At 44.9% G+C, this 15,705-nt stretch overlaps 1 protein-coding gene across 2 annotated transcripts in view; it reads left to right on the forward strand.

Moving 5' to 3' along the window:
- Positions 1–15,705, forward strand: part of IQGAP3 (IQ motif containing GTPase activating protein 3) — a 307,137-nt gene that overhangs the window by 90,060 nt on the left and 201,372 nt on the right. For both annotated transcript variants that reach the window (XM_078671026.1, XM_078671027.1), the window contains exons 13-18: positions 555–715; positions 3,593–3,717; positions 7,344–7,507; positions 7,906–7,996; positions 8,956–9,123; positions 9,803–9,945. In XM_078671026.1, the coding sequence (XP_078527152.1) occupies positions 555–715; positions 3,593–3,717; positions 7,344–7,507; positions 7,906–7,996; positions 8,956–9,123; positions 9,803–9,945 (852 nt within the window). The remainder of the gene's footprint in view (positions 1–554; positions 716–3,592; positions 3,718–7,343; positions 7,508–7,905; positions 7,997–8,955; positions 9,124–9,802; positions 9,946–15,705) is intronic.

The raw sequence follows: 15,705 nt of genomic DNA on the forward strand, positions 1-15,705 counted from the left end.
CGACAGACCATATTTAGGCTTGGAGCAATCTACATTATGAAATACTGGCTGGGGCGTGAAGAAAGTGATGGATTGTTATTTGTGCTTCCTATCACCTCTTCTGTCTTCTATTAGATGATAAGTCATTTAAGGTGCCTTTAATGCCATGTTGATTTGATTATTCTTTAAAATTAATGAACAACTTAATCGGATTAGTAATTCATAGGCAACTGTGCTTGTTTTATATAGTAAGGGTACTAAAGCGGTGCTTGCTTGGCTCTGAAAGGCCTTATGTTTGCTGTCTTCGACCAACTTTCCGTTTTTAATACACTTAATATTGCCATGATTTTAAGTTATAGGTGCTGCATTTTGTGTTGCAAGTAGCATGAGTTACCATACCTATCTGTCAACATCGTTCTTTTTGTGTTTCTCTCCTGCTCTCACTTGCCTTCCCGTTGGTTTTCTAACTCTAAGGGATCCTCTGGCATTCTTACTTTTCTTTTTTATGCCCAAACTAATTTCTTTTCCACTGAATGCAACAATGATGTAGGTCTTTGATTTATTTGTCCATGCAGGGTGATTTGTTGCAGGAGGAACTGTTTGTTGCTGTAGAGATGCTCTCTGCTGTCGCTCTGATCAATCGAGCCATAGAATCCAGAGACTTGAACGAATTTTGGGAGAATCTAACTAATGCTGCTACTGGGCTGGCCGATGTTGAAGAAGAGCACATCCAGCGGTGTGTGTGCTGCGAAATCTCATTTTCATTATTTTATGATTTTTAAAAATCAAAAGTATTATGTAAATGTGTCCTTTATTTATTGGCGATTTGGTTGGCGTGTAAAGCAACAATTGTCCATGAAACTGAAAAAATTGATAAGTGATAATACAAGAGCAGTCTCTTTTATAGCAGGCAAGTGTGCGTTTCCCATTATACTCCCACGACTGGCCACTACTTGCCTCATGGTACTTGCTACAAGGTGGATTTCTAGGTAGTCCACTTGGTATATTATGCTATGTGCTCATTGCCTTTTTTATCTTAACCGTGTACATGAGCAACATTTGTTTCTGAATTCTTAACTATGTAGCTGAAGAATGACAGCAGGAAAAACTAGTTTGATGCTTGGAAGAGATCTATGTTGATCCGGTACAGGCACGATGCCTAGAAATAGTGATTTTCCTTTGTTGGTGGGATTTCTTAGTTGTTCTCCCCGTTTTCTCTGTATGTGTGGCACAACTGACTCCTGGTTCAAGATTAATTGCACTCTATGGCAGTGATGGTCTCCTTCCATGTCTAAATCAACCTTTGTGTAGGTTGGATTGGATTGAAAAGTACAATTGCTTGAATTCTTCTAGAATAGTATAGAGTGACTTGTCTTTTACATTCACAGTCCATCAACTACATGCATGGTTGGTTATAAAGAGTGTCAATTTGAGGAAAGCTCGAGGTTATGTCAAATTCCTCCCTAGAACACCCAATATAGCCTCCTTTCTGTGAAATAGGGCCGCAAAATGTCACTTTGTTTAGAACATCCAAAATAATTATTGTGGCCATGCCTTGGGTAGTGAAATTCTGCACATACTTGAATTTTGCCAAGTCAAGATTCTGTTAATGCGCATAGAACTTTTTATGTACTTAGACGAGTCATTCATATCAAATCAATCCATTCAACCGCATTCGTATTCTAGCTCACATCACTTTATGAGAAGATTCTACATCATACCACATATTCGAAAAAGTAGGTCCGTAGCCTAGGTTGTTGAAATAAATTTATTTAAATAAGAATGAAATTAGAATCCTGCCCGGTATAGAGTTTGGCATATAAATGGGGGAGAGGGCGGCAGAAGAGAATGCAACCAAATAATGTCCAGGTGAAGGATCTATTCTAATGAAGAATAAAGTTGTGGATAGCTCAGCAGAGTTTTGTGTCGTATGGTGACCGCAATAATGGTGGACTGGGAGTTAAGGCATAGGCCCCAAGCATGTAATCCTAATAGTCACAGCTAGGTGTTGAACATATGGACACCAGTTTTGATGCATTCAAGAACATTCTTGCATCTAGTCATTTAGGAATGGGTTACAAATCTGGTGAAATATTGCCAGTAGGTCATTGATTGTAAACGGTACTTTCACAAGGGGCAGTCTGGGACGTCTCTGTCAACCATTCATCGCTTGCCCTCAAACTCAAGCTTACCACCACCAGAAGCACTAATTGCTATTGCGACTGATTTTACTACTGGCAAGAAAAGTGAATGGTACAATTGTCAGCCTTCCTGTGTGTTAACAACAGTAAACAAACAGGAAAATAACTTTGTGTATTTCATCTTGGCTGTGGGTCTTCCATAAAGCCACTTAACCGTTCAATATGACGTTGTGACAGAAGCCATCCTGTTCAAAATCTGGGTACCCACATTCTATTTAAACACAGTTTCGCTGTTGGGGCACATTAGCATCCAGTCGTTGATCAAGGGTGGACCATGTCAAGTGTACAAGCGGGTGGATATGTTTCCTAGAGGAGTGACTAGGTACGAAGCCCTCTAGGGTTCAGAGCTTTGGAGATGGCGCCACATTGTATCGCCTGGAGGCTAAAGTTTTAGCTAATATTTTCAAGTCCACATTATTCGAGGATAGTTCATAATAACTGCAACAATGTATGGCGTCCATTCAGTCTTTGGAAATGAGAGATATGATTGTCCTATTTGAGAAATACGAGAGTGTGCCTATCCATTCTGTATCCTTATTGGTAGCTTAAATCATTAGTGCTAATTTTGAGAGCCAAGCTTTATAACATTATTAGGAAACCATCCTTCCCATGGCATATACAGGTTGGAAGGTTGATGTTGTTGGTTGTCACTTGCAGCAGGATTTTGCCTTCGAGGACTGAGCTCTCTTCTGGCGAAAAATAAAGGGATCTTTAAGAGACTTTAGAACTTCTTCCTCAGCTGCTGATGAATTAACTGAATCCGAACTATACTGGCCCCATGGAAGGATGCAAAAGCTTCAGTTATGTCAATTGGTGGAGGAGATGGCAACTGTCCTAGGATAGGTCTATCTGGGCTTTCTTGTGACATAGTTGAAAACCCCCATAATTTCCCAGCCTTTTCACCTCCCTTCTAATGGTACAATTACAGCTTCCCCCCTTTGAGTAAAAGGAGTTCCTTCCTCTGAGTAGGGGATTGATGTACTGTGTATTGAGCTGTTAAGGCTATGATCAGTGTGTCCAACCTACATTGTTGGGATCGGACTTCGCAGTGAGCTGTGGTGGAGTCCTGCATCATGATTCCCATCTCAAACCTAAATCCCCCCCACCCCCCCGCTTGAAGAAGCTCGGCTGATGTGGATGGAGTATCATTTCTCTGCTTTATAGAGGCAAATGGGGGAGCAGAGGGTCTTCTTGTTGATTGGTGCCCTATATTTGGGGGTTATATCGCTTCTTATTGTCTCTGGTCTGTAGACTGTACGATTAACTCATTTCTATGAGACCAGCAAGCCAGCACATCCTCCTCCCTACTATCCCTACTGCTATTATTCTAATATTCATTCTTCAGCATGTCTTGTAGATTCGGCAATGTAACAAACTCTTGTAGTTAAAATGTGCTTTGTCGTCTTCCTCAGTTACTTTGATAAGTTGTGGAAACAGAAGCTTCAGCTCCAAAAGTTGGGAGGTGCTTTCTTGAGCTGGAATGACCTACAGGCCTGCGTAAATGATGTCAACGGATCAGTACAAGATGAACATGACAGTAAGTGATGTGGACACTCTGCAACCCAAAGCTGTATTGCTTTGTACAGTGGGATAAAAATCATTGTCTGTATTGTAAATACATTTATAGATTACTTACTACACAGAACGTTAAAACACTTTATGCCACGCAGTGCCCCACTCTGGAACCCAAGGTTTGTGATTAATCAGTGTGTATTGCTTGATTTGTTGGTTGCTGGGATTAGGCCTGTACTTCGAGGAAGACCATTCCATGCATTTACTCCAGTGCCTTAGTGGGGGATTAAAAACGTAGGATTTAAGTCTTCTCTTTAGCTGGGAGGTACGCGAGTTCATGGAGATGGCTGGTGGTATTGGTAGAGAGTTAGAAGTGATTACATATTGCTAGATTGCAGGGTATTACTTTCAAAAGAGGACCGGTATGTTCATTGAGATGAGGTGTGGGCAGTTTTCAAAAATACAATATTATATACTAATGCAATCATGCACATGGCTGAGAGTAGGCTTTACTCCGAGAGCGGAGGCATGCAGAGGATAGAAAGTAAGAAAAGGGCCATTTAAAGATGCATATTAAGGCATCCAATCTTTTTTTTTTTTTTTTAAATGAATAGGTGCCGGAAATGTAAGCCAAAGGTTGAGGCTGCTGGGCTAAACACAAATTAAGCAGTAATAACGCAGCTAAATTACTGCCACCCATAAACTGGTGCGAGGGCCGCAATCTACTTAAAATGGTCCGAAGTTGTCAGAAACGAGAATGGTCATGGCATGGTTGTGATGTCTGAAACTCACCAATACATAAAAGGCATTAAAGGAAAAAACCTCACTTGTTTAATTGTCTTAACTCCAAACTGAAGTGCGCCATGTTGGCCCTTGCATGAAGACGCCGCCAAAAAGACTGCTGATATGTCTGAATTTTTGTTGCCTCTTGCAACCTATTGTGACTTTTAAATGATTTTTTTTCTGGTGGGATGGGAGGGGGCAAGCAATATTGAGGGAGGGAGGGTGGAGGAGGTGGACCGCCCACAAGGCAAGCAAGAAACGGAAAGTGGTGGAGGGGGGACCAGAAACCACTCAGGAGGTGCCATTGTTTGGGGGGGCAACGCAACAACATGGACGGAGGGAGAAAGGCAGTGCAGGTCAAAAGAAAATAAAGTACCTCCTGAAAGCTGCAAGGAATGGAAGGACATTGGGCTAGGGAAGCTGTACTAGGGCCACTCTTCAGTGTAGAGACCAACGCACGGAGAGGAAGTGAAGTCTGCATTCGCTGACCAAAGAGAATCAAGGAAATGAGTGATGAGGAACGTAACCAGTGGTAAGGTGGGGTGGGGGGGCACTAGACCCCTGTAAGTAAACAAAATGTCTCCCAAAATCAGCGATTGCAATTTCTCAAGCACGACCTAAAGTAAATGGTGTTGGAGTGGGGAGAATGGATAACTCCGACAAAGGGGTTATGGTCACCCCCAAACATACTAAAGGGCAAAAAACAGACCGTGCTCACAAAACATTTAGGTTTAATGCAGGAGAATGATTAAGGAAGGGGCAAGAAAATGTCCTTCCTGAGGGGCGACCACCTTTCCCCCTGCATCCTTTCCTATTCATGACATTTGCCATGCTGTGTTTACCACATATGTAACTATTTATTTTGTATCATATTTATTTTTCAAGTGATTTTAGGTGTTGGTGTTGGTGTGGGTTGAGGTAAAGGGAGGTATGGGTGATTTTATGGTTCGTGTGATTTTACGGTTCGTGTGATTTTACGGTTCGTGTGATTTTACGGTTTGTGTGATTTTACGGTTTGTGTGATTTTACGGTTTGTGTGATTTTTACGGTTTGTGTGATTTTTACGGTTTGTGTGATTTTTACGGTTTGTGTGATTTTTACGGTTTGTGTGATTTTTACGGTTTGTGTGATTTTTACGGTTCGTGTGTGGGTAGAGGTAAAGGGAGGTAAGGGTAATTTAATGTTAAGGGGTGGTTAGAGGCAATGGGGATATGGGTGAGTAGAGGTAAAGGGAGCTAAGGGTGATTTTAAGTTTCAGTGGTGGGTTGGGGTGAAAGGATGGTAAGGGCGAGACAAACCTTCTGAAAATAAAGCGTGTTCGATGAATAAAATATTCTTTAAATTATAAAAGTGGTAACCAACAAACCAGTAAATGTGACCTAGCAGCAAACATTAATACATAAAACCACATGCCACATGGCAACGGTCTTGAAGAAAGGGAGTATGTTTCCAGCTTCATCAATAAAAGTGACAGGTGGCCAATGTATGTCTTAGAAATCTATCACATACGAAAAAGTTTCATTCTTGGTAGTTGTTTGTGTTCAGCTCTTGCAAATACCAGGAAGTGCGAGCTTCATCGATGACTTTAAGTTGTTTTGCAAGCAAAAGCCACCCCCTCTTAAAAATAAAGTAACACCATCTGAGCGCTAGCAGTATGAAAAAATACTAATCAAGAAATTAATCCAATGGTAAGTAATGAAATGGTCAAAAGCCCCTATTTATAGTTTAAAAACATTTTATTTAGAAAACAATAGATTGTTGTAAGCATTGACATGTGCCCTCTCAGGCGAGCCCTAAAAATGAATATTAACTGTTTTCACCATCTGCTCTATTCTACGCAACACAAACACACATTTGTCACTGGCCAACAGTTGTCTACCATTTCCATTTTTTAACATTATTTATTTGGGGTATTGTTGTGACATGAACCATTTGGATGTAGGTAACGAAATGGAAATTATTTTAGAACATTGTACCAGCAGCTTCCTTTATTTCAAAATTTTATTTAATGGTGGCTATGCCAAGTAGATGCTGATGTTATAATCTGGGCCACTGGAATTATGTATTTTGTGGTCGCATAGTTATAGATTTGATGCATTTACAATATAATCCATCATCGCCGCACAATCTGCGAATTTTAACCAAAAAATTGTTTCTCTCTCAAACGGTTCAAAAGTTTAAAAATGCAGTGACACGTGTTGCCGTGCAGTGGAAGGCCCTTTCCAAAGCTGGACGGGTTACCTTTCTGTTGCTTATTGTTATGGTTGGATATCATTAAACTGGTACTTATGAGGTGTACACGATGTCCAACAGTGTTATCAAGTTTAAAAATGACTAAATAAGGAAGTAATAATATTGCAAAATGGGCCACATTAGGCAGCATAATTTACCCAACCCTGTTGCATAATTTGTCTCTCTCGTGCCGCATAATTCCAGTGGCCCTGGTTTTAGTGTTTGTAGGTAATGTGGGCGACATTCAGTGCACTGCATGTGTAGCAGTGTTTGGTTGCAGCTTTTTTCACTACTCACTTACACATTTTAAGATGTAATTTATTAGTTGATGAATGAGTTAAATAACTAGGATAGCTTAAGTGTGATGTAGTGGATCCATAGTTTAGGGATTCTTGACAATCCTGCAGCAGATTTTTGTGGTCTACATTGATTGAACGTGGTATTTAGCCTGAACACATTTTGTGTCTGCAGCTTTTTCAGAGAAATTCTGCCCCTCTTTTTCACTATCAGAGTAACATGGGTCGGAATTTCCTGGAGGTAGTTTTTCTATTCTACAATAATGCTTTCTAATGAAAAGCATGAATTCAAATGTGTTTTTCCTATCATCGGTGAGCTGTGTTTCCATCCCCATTGCAGAAATTTTGGCCATTGGCCTCATTAATGATGCCCTAGAACAGAATAACCCGGAGAAAACTTTAACTGCTCTGCTGATGCCTGCTGTTGGCCTGACTGACGTGGTACTCCCAGTTGCCAAGCGCTATCATCATGTCTTGGCCGGTGCTCGTCGACGTAAAGCACAGGTATTTTAAGGGCCCTCTACTATACCGCCTCTAGTGATCTCTGTTCATTTTAACTGATATGTTTAAGACAGAACACCACATTGTTACCCTGCAGGGAGTAAACCTATAAGTACTGAACTTAATCTATACTGCTATTGCCAGCAAGAAGGGAATTTACCTTTGTTAATACGTGTATTGTTCCAGCTCTCATTTTTAACCAGTAACCAAATTAGCAAAAAGCCCTTGCCACATCTTTAGATGTATATTTTCTGTTCTAGCTTTCAGCACTGTGTGATTTACTGAAGTAATGCTTTCAGATGTCTGAGTAATTATTTCTTAAAGATCTAGTCCTAGAGGTGACCTAGTTTAGCGAGGAGGATGCTAAAAGTGGAAATAAAATTACCTTTGTGCTTTTGCAGGCGACCAGAGATGAAGGCGCCTTACTTTGGTTGGAGGAGATCCGGGAAGGTGTAACCCAAGCTAACCAAGACACAGAGAGGGCAAGAAAAAGTAAGCATTCTGGGCTTGATTATTACTTTGTAAAACTCCAAGGTGGGAGGATTGTATACTTTACTAAACAGCTTTGAGAGCTGGTCAAATCTTATGCCTATTTTGTCCTTCAGATGTTCTCCTATTCCTCAAATACATTCTGCCATTTGTCTTCTCAAAGCCATATGTTAAATAATATTTTGTATACTGCAGCTTCCCATCGAAGGAAGATGTACTTGCAAGACTGCCTGTACCACCCATAAAGCTCTGCACTCGCATACCCTCGACTATTTAGACAAGAAACTCACAAAAGCAGGAACAACCACAACTCTGAGAAGCTCCAACACACTTCTTCACTTCCCCCCCAAACTAAAAAGGAAATCAACCCAGGCTCACTCTTTTTCTGAAAATGCACCCAGCATATGGAACTCTCTCCCGAGAGACCTACAATGCAACCCCTCCTTCTCTTGCTTCAAAAGAGACCTGAGACTCCATCTCCTTAACAAATACTGGAACACATGAGAAATCTGAACTCTGCTTAACTTTTCTCTCTTTCTAAGCACAGACCCCTTGGAACAGTTGGCTGTTTTGTTTTTGCTTCTATTGTGTCTTCTATCCCTGGATTCGTACTGTGCTAATTGACCAAAATCAGTATCCACCCTCATTGCCAAACCATTTTTCCTTGTAAATATATATTGTGTGCCATCCTCGCTGCCTAATTATTTTTCCCTGTATATTTTTTGTGCCTAAGATTGTTTTGCTTCTTATGCTCAACGACTGGATTATTGCCTGGCTCTCGATTTATATAAAGTGCCCTGATACCTTCGGGACTAGCTAGTGTTATGTAAAACCTATAAATACAGTAAAACGTGTCAGTTAAAGGACTACTCAAGAATCACATTTTTGCTTGTTCTGTCTTAGTAAATATGTTCATACTTGATTGCAGATACGATAATGCTTGCACTTTTCTCTCCATTAAGTGGCTTTGGGTATAGCTGCTATTAATCAGTCTATAAAGGAAGGGAAGCCATCGCAGACTGTCCGTGTGCTGTGCAATCCAGATGTAGCATTGTGCGGTGTTGTGACGAATTGTGCTGCTACGTATCAGACCGAGCTTGCCAACAAGATGAAAATCAAAAGACAAACTGGTAAGCATAATTTTCTTTCCTTTGAGGACAAGAGCAGAAGTTTACCTTCCAGAATCTGGATTTGGGGTTGTGCCTCCATATTGAATGGCAACAATGTTCTGCTTTTGCTGTAGCTTCACAAGCCTGGAAGTCTGTTTAAACCATTACATCTACTAATACTTGAGTGTAGTGTCTTGTGGCTTAACTTGGTGTCTTTCTTCCCTTTGTATGGTTGAGAAGTGTCTATCCTTTTGTCAGTATGTGTATTAGGAGAACCTGCTTAGTAGGTGTGATGTCATAATTGACCTGATGTCACAGTTGGCCAGACAATCAACGCTTAGTTTGGATCAATAAGTAACATAACAGGAGTGTTTTTGCCTTCCTGCCCGGCCAGTCTGCTTAATGACAAAGATTGAATATTCTACTTTTACACACTCTTATCCGAGTGTCTGCAATACATTAGCTGTTGATTAAGAACTAGGGAACCTGTGAGTGCAGACCGATGGATAGCAGTCATCTGCTATTTGGGTATACTGACCAATAGTGCTGCAAGGACTTCAGTTTTTTTCTTTCTTTCTTAAAGCGATTTTAAATTTCTCAAAACTGTCAGTGTTACGAAAGTGCATCCACATATTTTAGTTTCAACTTTCAAACCGTTTTCAAAAGTTTTCTAACTTTTGATTTTGATGGCCATGTGCAGGTGATGTGAAAAACCTCTGGGTGAAGCACAACCTGAAGGATGGTGGAGAATATTACTTTCACCTGCGAACCTTCGAAGGGACGTGGGATCGGCCGCAAGGTTTCTTTTCCAACAGCACTCACCTGGGCAGAGGTGAAATTCAGGTGGGTTCTATGAAGTGCTGTATGGTCCCTTGCCACCCAAACTACCTAAAATCTCTTTTGTGTTTGATATGCTGATGTATGGCTTTCAAATCGTCTTTAAAAAGCGATTGGTCTTTAAATGATGGCCTGTGGTGCCCAAAAGATGAATCCTCTTACTCTGAGAATGTTGACTGGCTCTTCAGGTGTGTTAAAGAGTTAGACACTGACAACAAAGACCTGCTATAAATCACTATTCCTGATTCCTCAATGGTAGCTGTGAAGCCTATAAGCTCTACTTATCTAGTCCTCTTTTGAAAGAGTAAGTTACTCGCAATTAAAGTGCTTACTAGAGAAATGTTGTGTTTTGGTAAAAACATCTTAAAAGACTGGCACAGTTCTGTTGCATTTCCTATCCTACACTAAACTTGCCTAATGAGCCTCTTTTCTTGTGGCTGTTTGGAGCAGTGACCTTGTACTCTGTAGTTTTTGTGATCTATAAGGTAATCCTAGGTATTTCAGTAAAATGGGAATTATTCTGCTTTGAGGTGAAATGGACCAATACTTGCTTTCAGTAACCCTTTTCCTTACGGATGCCTCATTTGGCCACAGATTACTCTTGTGTTGGTAATCCGTTTTGATTTGGAACATTTTGCAGCGTTTCACTAAATCTAAGGCAGAAGCTTGATGGGTAAATTGGATGCACTCTTCGATTTGAATGGTTACAAAAGATGTGTTATTCTTTCAGGAAAGAGTCCTGATGATTTGATGCACAAAACCATCTAAAGAGAGGTATTTGTCAACGCTTCTTGAAATATGTTGACCTCTACCTGAGCTACTAAAAGGAGATGTAAAAACTAAGATCGGCGCTTTAGTCCACTGGTGAAATTTTCCCCTCTTAATAGAAAAACAGGCAATTCGATCTATGTGTGGATGTACATATGAAAGTTCTTTGTTACAAAAAAGAGAGGAAAAAAAAGGACTGAACATATAGTGTAACTTTGGTGAGAAGCAGAATCTCAGTTTTGACACATGCCCCTCGGCTCCACCATGTTGTTCAAATGGTGAAACCATCCGGTTAAAACCACAATCGACCCCTTCTGAGTACGAACAAAAGATATTGGTGGAAAATAGTTGAAAAAATGTTTCCAAAAGGATCTTAAACAAGGGTAATTTTTAGTATTGGTTACGTCAATGGAATTCTTCCTTAGGATATGAGATATTCATGGTGCTAGTTATCGTGCATATTGATTTAAATGGAATTCAGGCCCTCTCAAGGGCATCTGCTATCATGCTGCATACGCCTCCATGCACATATTATCCATTTATTAATATGGCGATATAATATCACACTCTATGCCATTTGCTTCAGTCCTAAGACCATAAAGATGCCCCGAGTAAGGTTCCTCAGTGTGCAAAAGAGCCACTCACTAGGAACAGCATGAGTGATGCTTAATATTTGTGTTCAAGATTGACTGAGATTTGTACCCTTATGCGCGACTCTGCTGTCCAGAGAACCAATGGAAATTTTGTGCAGTGTTTGATCTATTTCCAACTCCCCCCGCCCCCCCCCTCCCCGAAAGCCAGTGTAGAGTGAAAATTGATTATTGACTAACCTTGTGTGCATGAGGGTTTGACTCTGATGACCAGGTAGGTGAATCATAATAGGAGTTGGGATCCATAGTCCTGCCATGCACACACATGGAAGGGTCATGGTAATACATATCTGAAAGAGACATGTTAGTGATAGATTCCTTAACTTAGAATACCCAGGCGTCCGACTGGATCCGGAAAGTTTTGCTTAGCAGTACCGCTGCGCGGAAGTAGGTGGCGTCCTGCGGCTCCTTTGCCGTCGCCATATGCGCCGAGATGACGTCACGGAGACTACTTAGGCGCCACCCATGCGTGCTGGCGTGAGTTCTTTCTTTTTCCACGCCAGTAAGCGCAGATCCGGTTAGAGCACGTAACCTAGTCATTTTTTGACTATCTTTTTGAGGCTTTTGTCTCATGTTGGTTTCTCTGGTGGTAGTAAGGATGCCTGGTTTTAAGTCTTGGGTGATCTGCCGTCGCAATATGTCGGGGGCGGACCCCCATGACGTCTGTCTTTTCTGCTTGGAGTGCAACAATGACTACTGGTCCTCTCTGGACTGTAAGGCTATGGCCCCGAAGACCTTGAGGGAGCGGCGCCGAAAGTTGCTTGAAGTTTGTCACTCGGCCCGTGCCGTTCGAGATCTAGGGGTCGTTCCCGTGACCGCTCGCTGAGCCATCACCACCACTCTTCTTCACCCTCTGATTCGGGCACAAAAAAGTCGAAGAAGCGTTTTTGCTCTCAGACGTCCCCCGTCTGTCCCCGGATGCAGACCCCCGCCACACCCCCCCCCCCCCCCCCCCGCTCCTTTGGAGCCTGGGAGTCCCATGGCCTACCCGCCTTACCTGGGTCAGCACAGATGCAAGAATTCCTTGCTGCCTTGGACCGTCTGTTTAGGCCTCGGCCTCCCGCCGGTGCTACTTCTGGCCCCCGCGGTCCCGTGTCTGGATCTTGCTGGTCCATCGTCTCCTTCGGCGATCCAGCCTTGGCGCCGCCAGCGGCTCTGGCCCTGGTGGCGCAGAATCCTGTGCCCCTGGCTCCGGCCTCTGCGCCAAGAGGTCCCATGCTGCCGGCTCCAGCCCCGGCGCAGCAGTGGATACCACTGGTTCCGCCTCTGTCCCGGTTCCCGGAGGGATTTATCCCCTCCTGGGATCCGAATTGGGAACCGGCACCGAGCCGGCGCCGTTTATTCCTTCACTGGTCCCTACCCTGCCGCCGAGGCATGTGCCTACGGCGCTGGCGGATGACTGGGAAGGGTCTGAGGACCTGCTTGCTCATCAGTGTGATTCTGAGCAGTACTGAGTGGACGACTTGGAGGAAGCCGGTTGTCTTGACGTCTCCTCTGATCCGGGATTTGCCTCTCCCCCGCCCAATATGGAGGAAGGTGCCTCGTATACGGTGGTGCTCCTTCGGGCTGCTGAGGTCCTTAACCTCGATCTCCCCACGGTGACCCTAAAGACAAATCTCCTTACGGAGATGCTCCAGCCGGTGTCCACTTCTTCTGAGTCGCTGCTGCCCTTTAATGATGCCCTCACCGAAATCTTGTTGGGCACTTGGTCACCGCTTGCTACAGTGGCCCCTGCGGATAAGAACGTCGCCAGGCGTCATCGTGTGACGCCGGGTGACTCAGCCTTTTTGACCACTCATCCTACACCCGAAAGTCTGGTCATTCAAACCTTTACGTCTCAGAGTGCCTTTCCCACGGCTCCGCCGGATAAGGACTCTAAGAGATTGGAGCAGTTTTGCAAGCAGTTGTTCTCTTCGGCCAGCTTAGGACTGCGGTCAGTGAACACTGCATGTCTCCTGGGCCGCTATTTCCATGCGGTGTGGGATTCCGTGGCCGAGGTGTTGCCTCAGTGCCTGGACGAGTTCCAAACTGTGCTATCTCAGGCTGTGGCTGAGGGTAAGGACGCGGCTCGATTCGCCATTCATTGTGGCTTGGACACCGCAGACTCCCTCAGTAGGGCAATTTTCCACGACCGTGGCGCTTCGGCGCCACGCCTGGTTGAGGTCCACTAGGTTCTCCCTAGACGTCCAGAGCTCGCTCATTGACATGCCCTTTGATGGCACTCGCCTGTTTGGTGATAAGACCAACACGGCACTGGAGCGTTTTAAGGACTCGCTCGCTACGCCCAAGTCCTTGGGCCTTTCCGCCAAGCTCCCGGCCACGTCTACGTTTCATTCCTTTCGTGGCCATGGCAGAGGCGCCCCTGCCCCTTCGTTCGGTCAAAAGCCTGCTCAGAACCAGACTTGGCGTGCCCGTGGAGGCCGCCGAGGTGGCTCCAGGGGGCCAGCTTGAAGTTCAGTCCACCTCAAAGCCTTCCTAGTCTGAGCTTCGGGTCGCACCCCACGCCAGTGGATGGCAGGATTCGTCATTACCTCCACCGTTGGCGTTCTGTCACGTCCGACAAGTGGGTGCTCGTCCGGAGGGGCTACTACCTCCCCTTTGAGTCTACACCCCGATGGCCAAGCCACCTCTGTTCCACCGCATGTCGGGGGATCACTTCGTGCTTCTCCAGCAGGAAGTTATGGCCCTCTTGTCCAAGGAGGCCATCAAGCGCGTTCCTGGGGCAGAAGTAGGGCGTGGTTGTTATTGCCACTACTTTCTGGTCCCCAAGAAGAACAAAGGGTGTTTGCGCCTCATTTTGGACTGCAGGGATGTCAATCGCTCCCTCCGGAAGGAGAGGTTCAAGATGTTGACTCTGGTGCAGGTCTTGGCTGCCCTCGACCCTGGAGACTGAATGGTAGCGTTAGACTTGCAGGATACATATTTTCACATCCCCGTCCTGCCGGCCCACCGGCGTTACTTGCAATTCACGGTAGGCCAGGAGCATTTTCAATTTGCCGTGCTCCCATTCGGCCTTACCAGTGCCCCTCGGGTGTTCACGAAAGTGATGGCGGTGGTTGCAACTCATCTGCGCAGGTTAGGGGTGTCAGTCTTCCCCTACCTCGACGACTGGTTGTTGAAGGCGGGCTCGCCCCAGACAGTCGTCTCCCACCTTCAGACTACGGCCGACCTCCTGCATTTGCTGGGGTTCTCCATCAATGTGCCGAAGTCACACCTGAGTACCTCTCAGAAGCTCCCCTTCATCGGAGCGGTTCTGGATTCGACGTGGTTTCGGGTTTATCCTCCCGAGCAGCGAGTCCGGGATATTCAGGCTATGATTCCGATCTTTTAGCCTCTATCCCGGGTTTCAGTCAGGATGACACTCCGGCTCCTGGGCCTGATGGCCTCCTGCATCCTGCTAGTGCAACATGCCAGATGGCATGTGCGGACTCTGCAGTGGGACTTGAGGGCACTGCACGACATTTACAGTGGGGGCTCACGAATCGCGATTGGGTCAATGGCAGATCCCTCTCCCTTCCCCAACCGGAGAACACAGTGGTGACAGATGCGTCCCTCCTGGGTTGGGGAGGCCACTTGGGAGAAGCGTAGAGCAGAGGCCTCTGGTCTCCGGCGGAGTCCCGGCTCCATATCAACCTTTTGGAGCTTTGGGCCATCCGACTTGCACTGAAGGCATTCCATCCCTCTGTCTGGGGAAGTGTAGTGCAGGTGTTCACAGACAACACCACTGCCATGTGGTATTGCAACAAACAGGGCGGGGTGGTGTCGTGGACCCTATGTCAGGAGGCTGGAACATCAAGACATTACCTTGGTGGTTCAACACCTGGCAGGTTCTCTGAACTCCAGGGCGGACTAACTCAGCCGCCGGTGCTTGATGGATCATGAATGGCGCCTGAAATCAGACTTTGTGCAAAGTCACTTTCAGCAGTGGGGAGAGCCTTGGTTAGATCTATTCGCCACAGAAGAGAACACGCAATGTCTTCAGTTCTGCGCTTTGGAATTTCCAAGGAGGCACTCGCTCAGCGACTATTTTCATCACGAGTGAAGCTATGGTCTATTGTACGCCTTTCCGCCTATACCACTTCTGCCCAGAGTGCTGAAGAAGATTCGGCGCGACCGGGCCCAAGTCATTCTTGTGGCTCCGGATTGGGCACAAAGATACTGGTATCCTGAGCTACTCAGCATGGCGATCGATCACCCGATCCGACTGCCTCTTCAGGAGGATCTTCTGTCACAGCAGCAGGGGACGGTCCTCCACCCAAACCTGTTCAGCCTCCACCTTCTTGCGTGGAGATTAAGCGGCGACAGTTGACAGCTTTCGATCTTCCTCCGAAGGCTGTGATGTCTTTCT

The sequence above is a fragment of the Lissotriton helveticus genome, chromosome 12 (assembly GCF_964261635.1).
Source record: "Lissotriton helveticus chromosome 12, aLisHel1.1, whole genome shotgun sequence".
Lineage (NCBI taxonomy): Eukaryota > Metazoa > Chordata > Amphibia > Caudata > Salamandridae > Lissotriton > Lissotriton helveticus.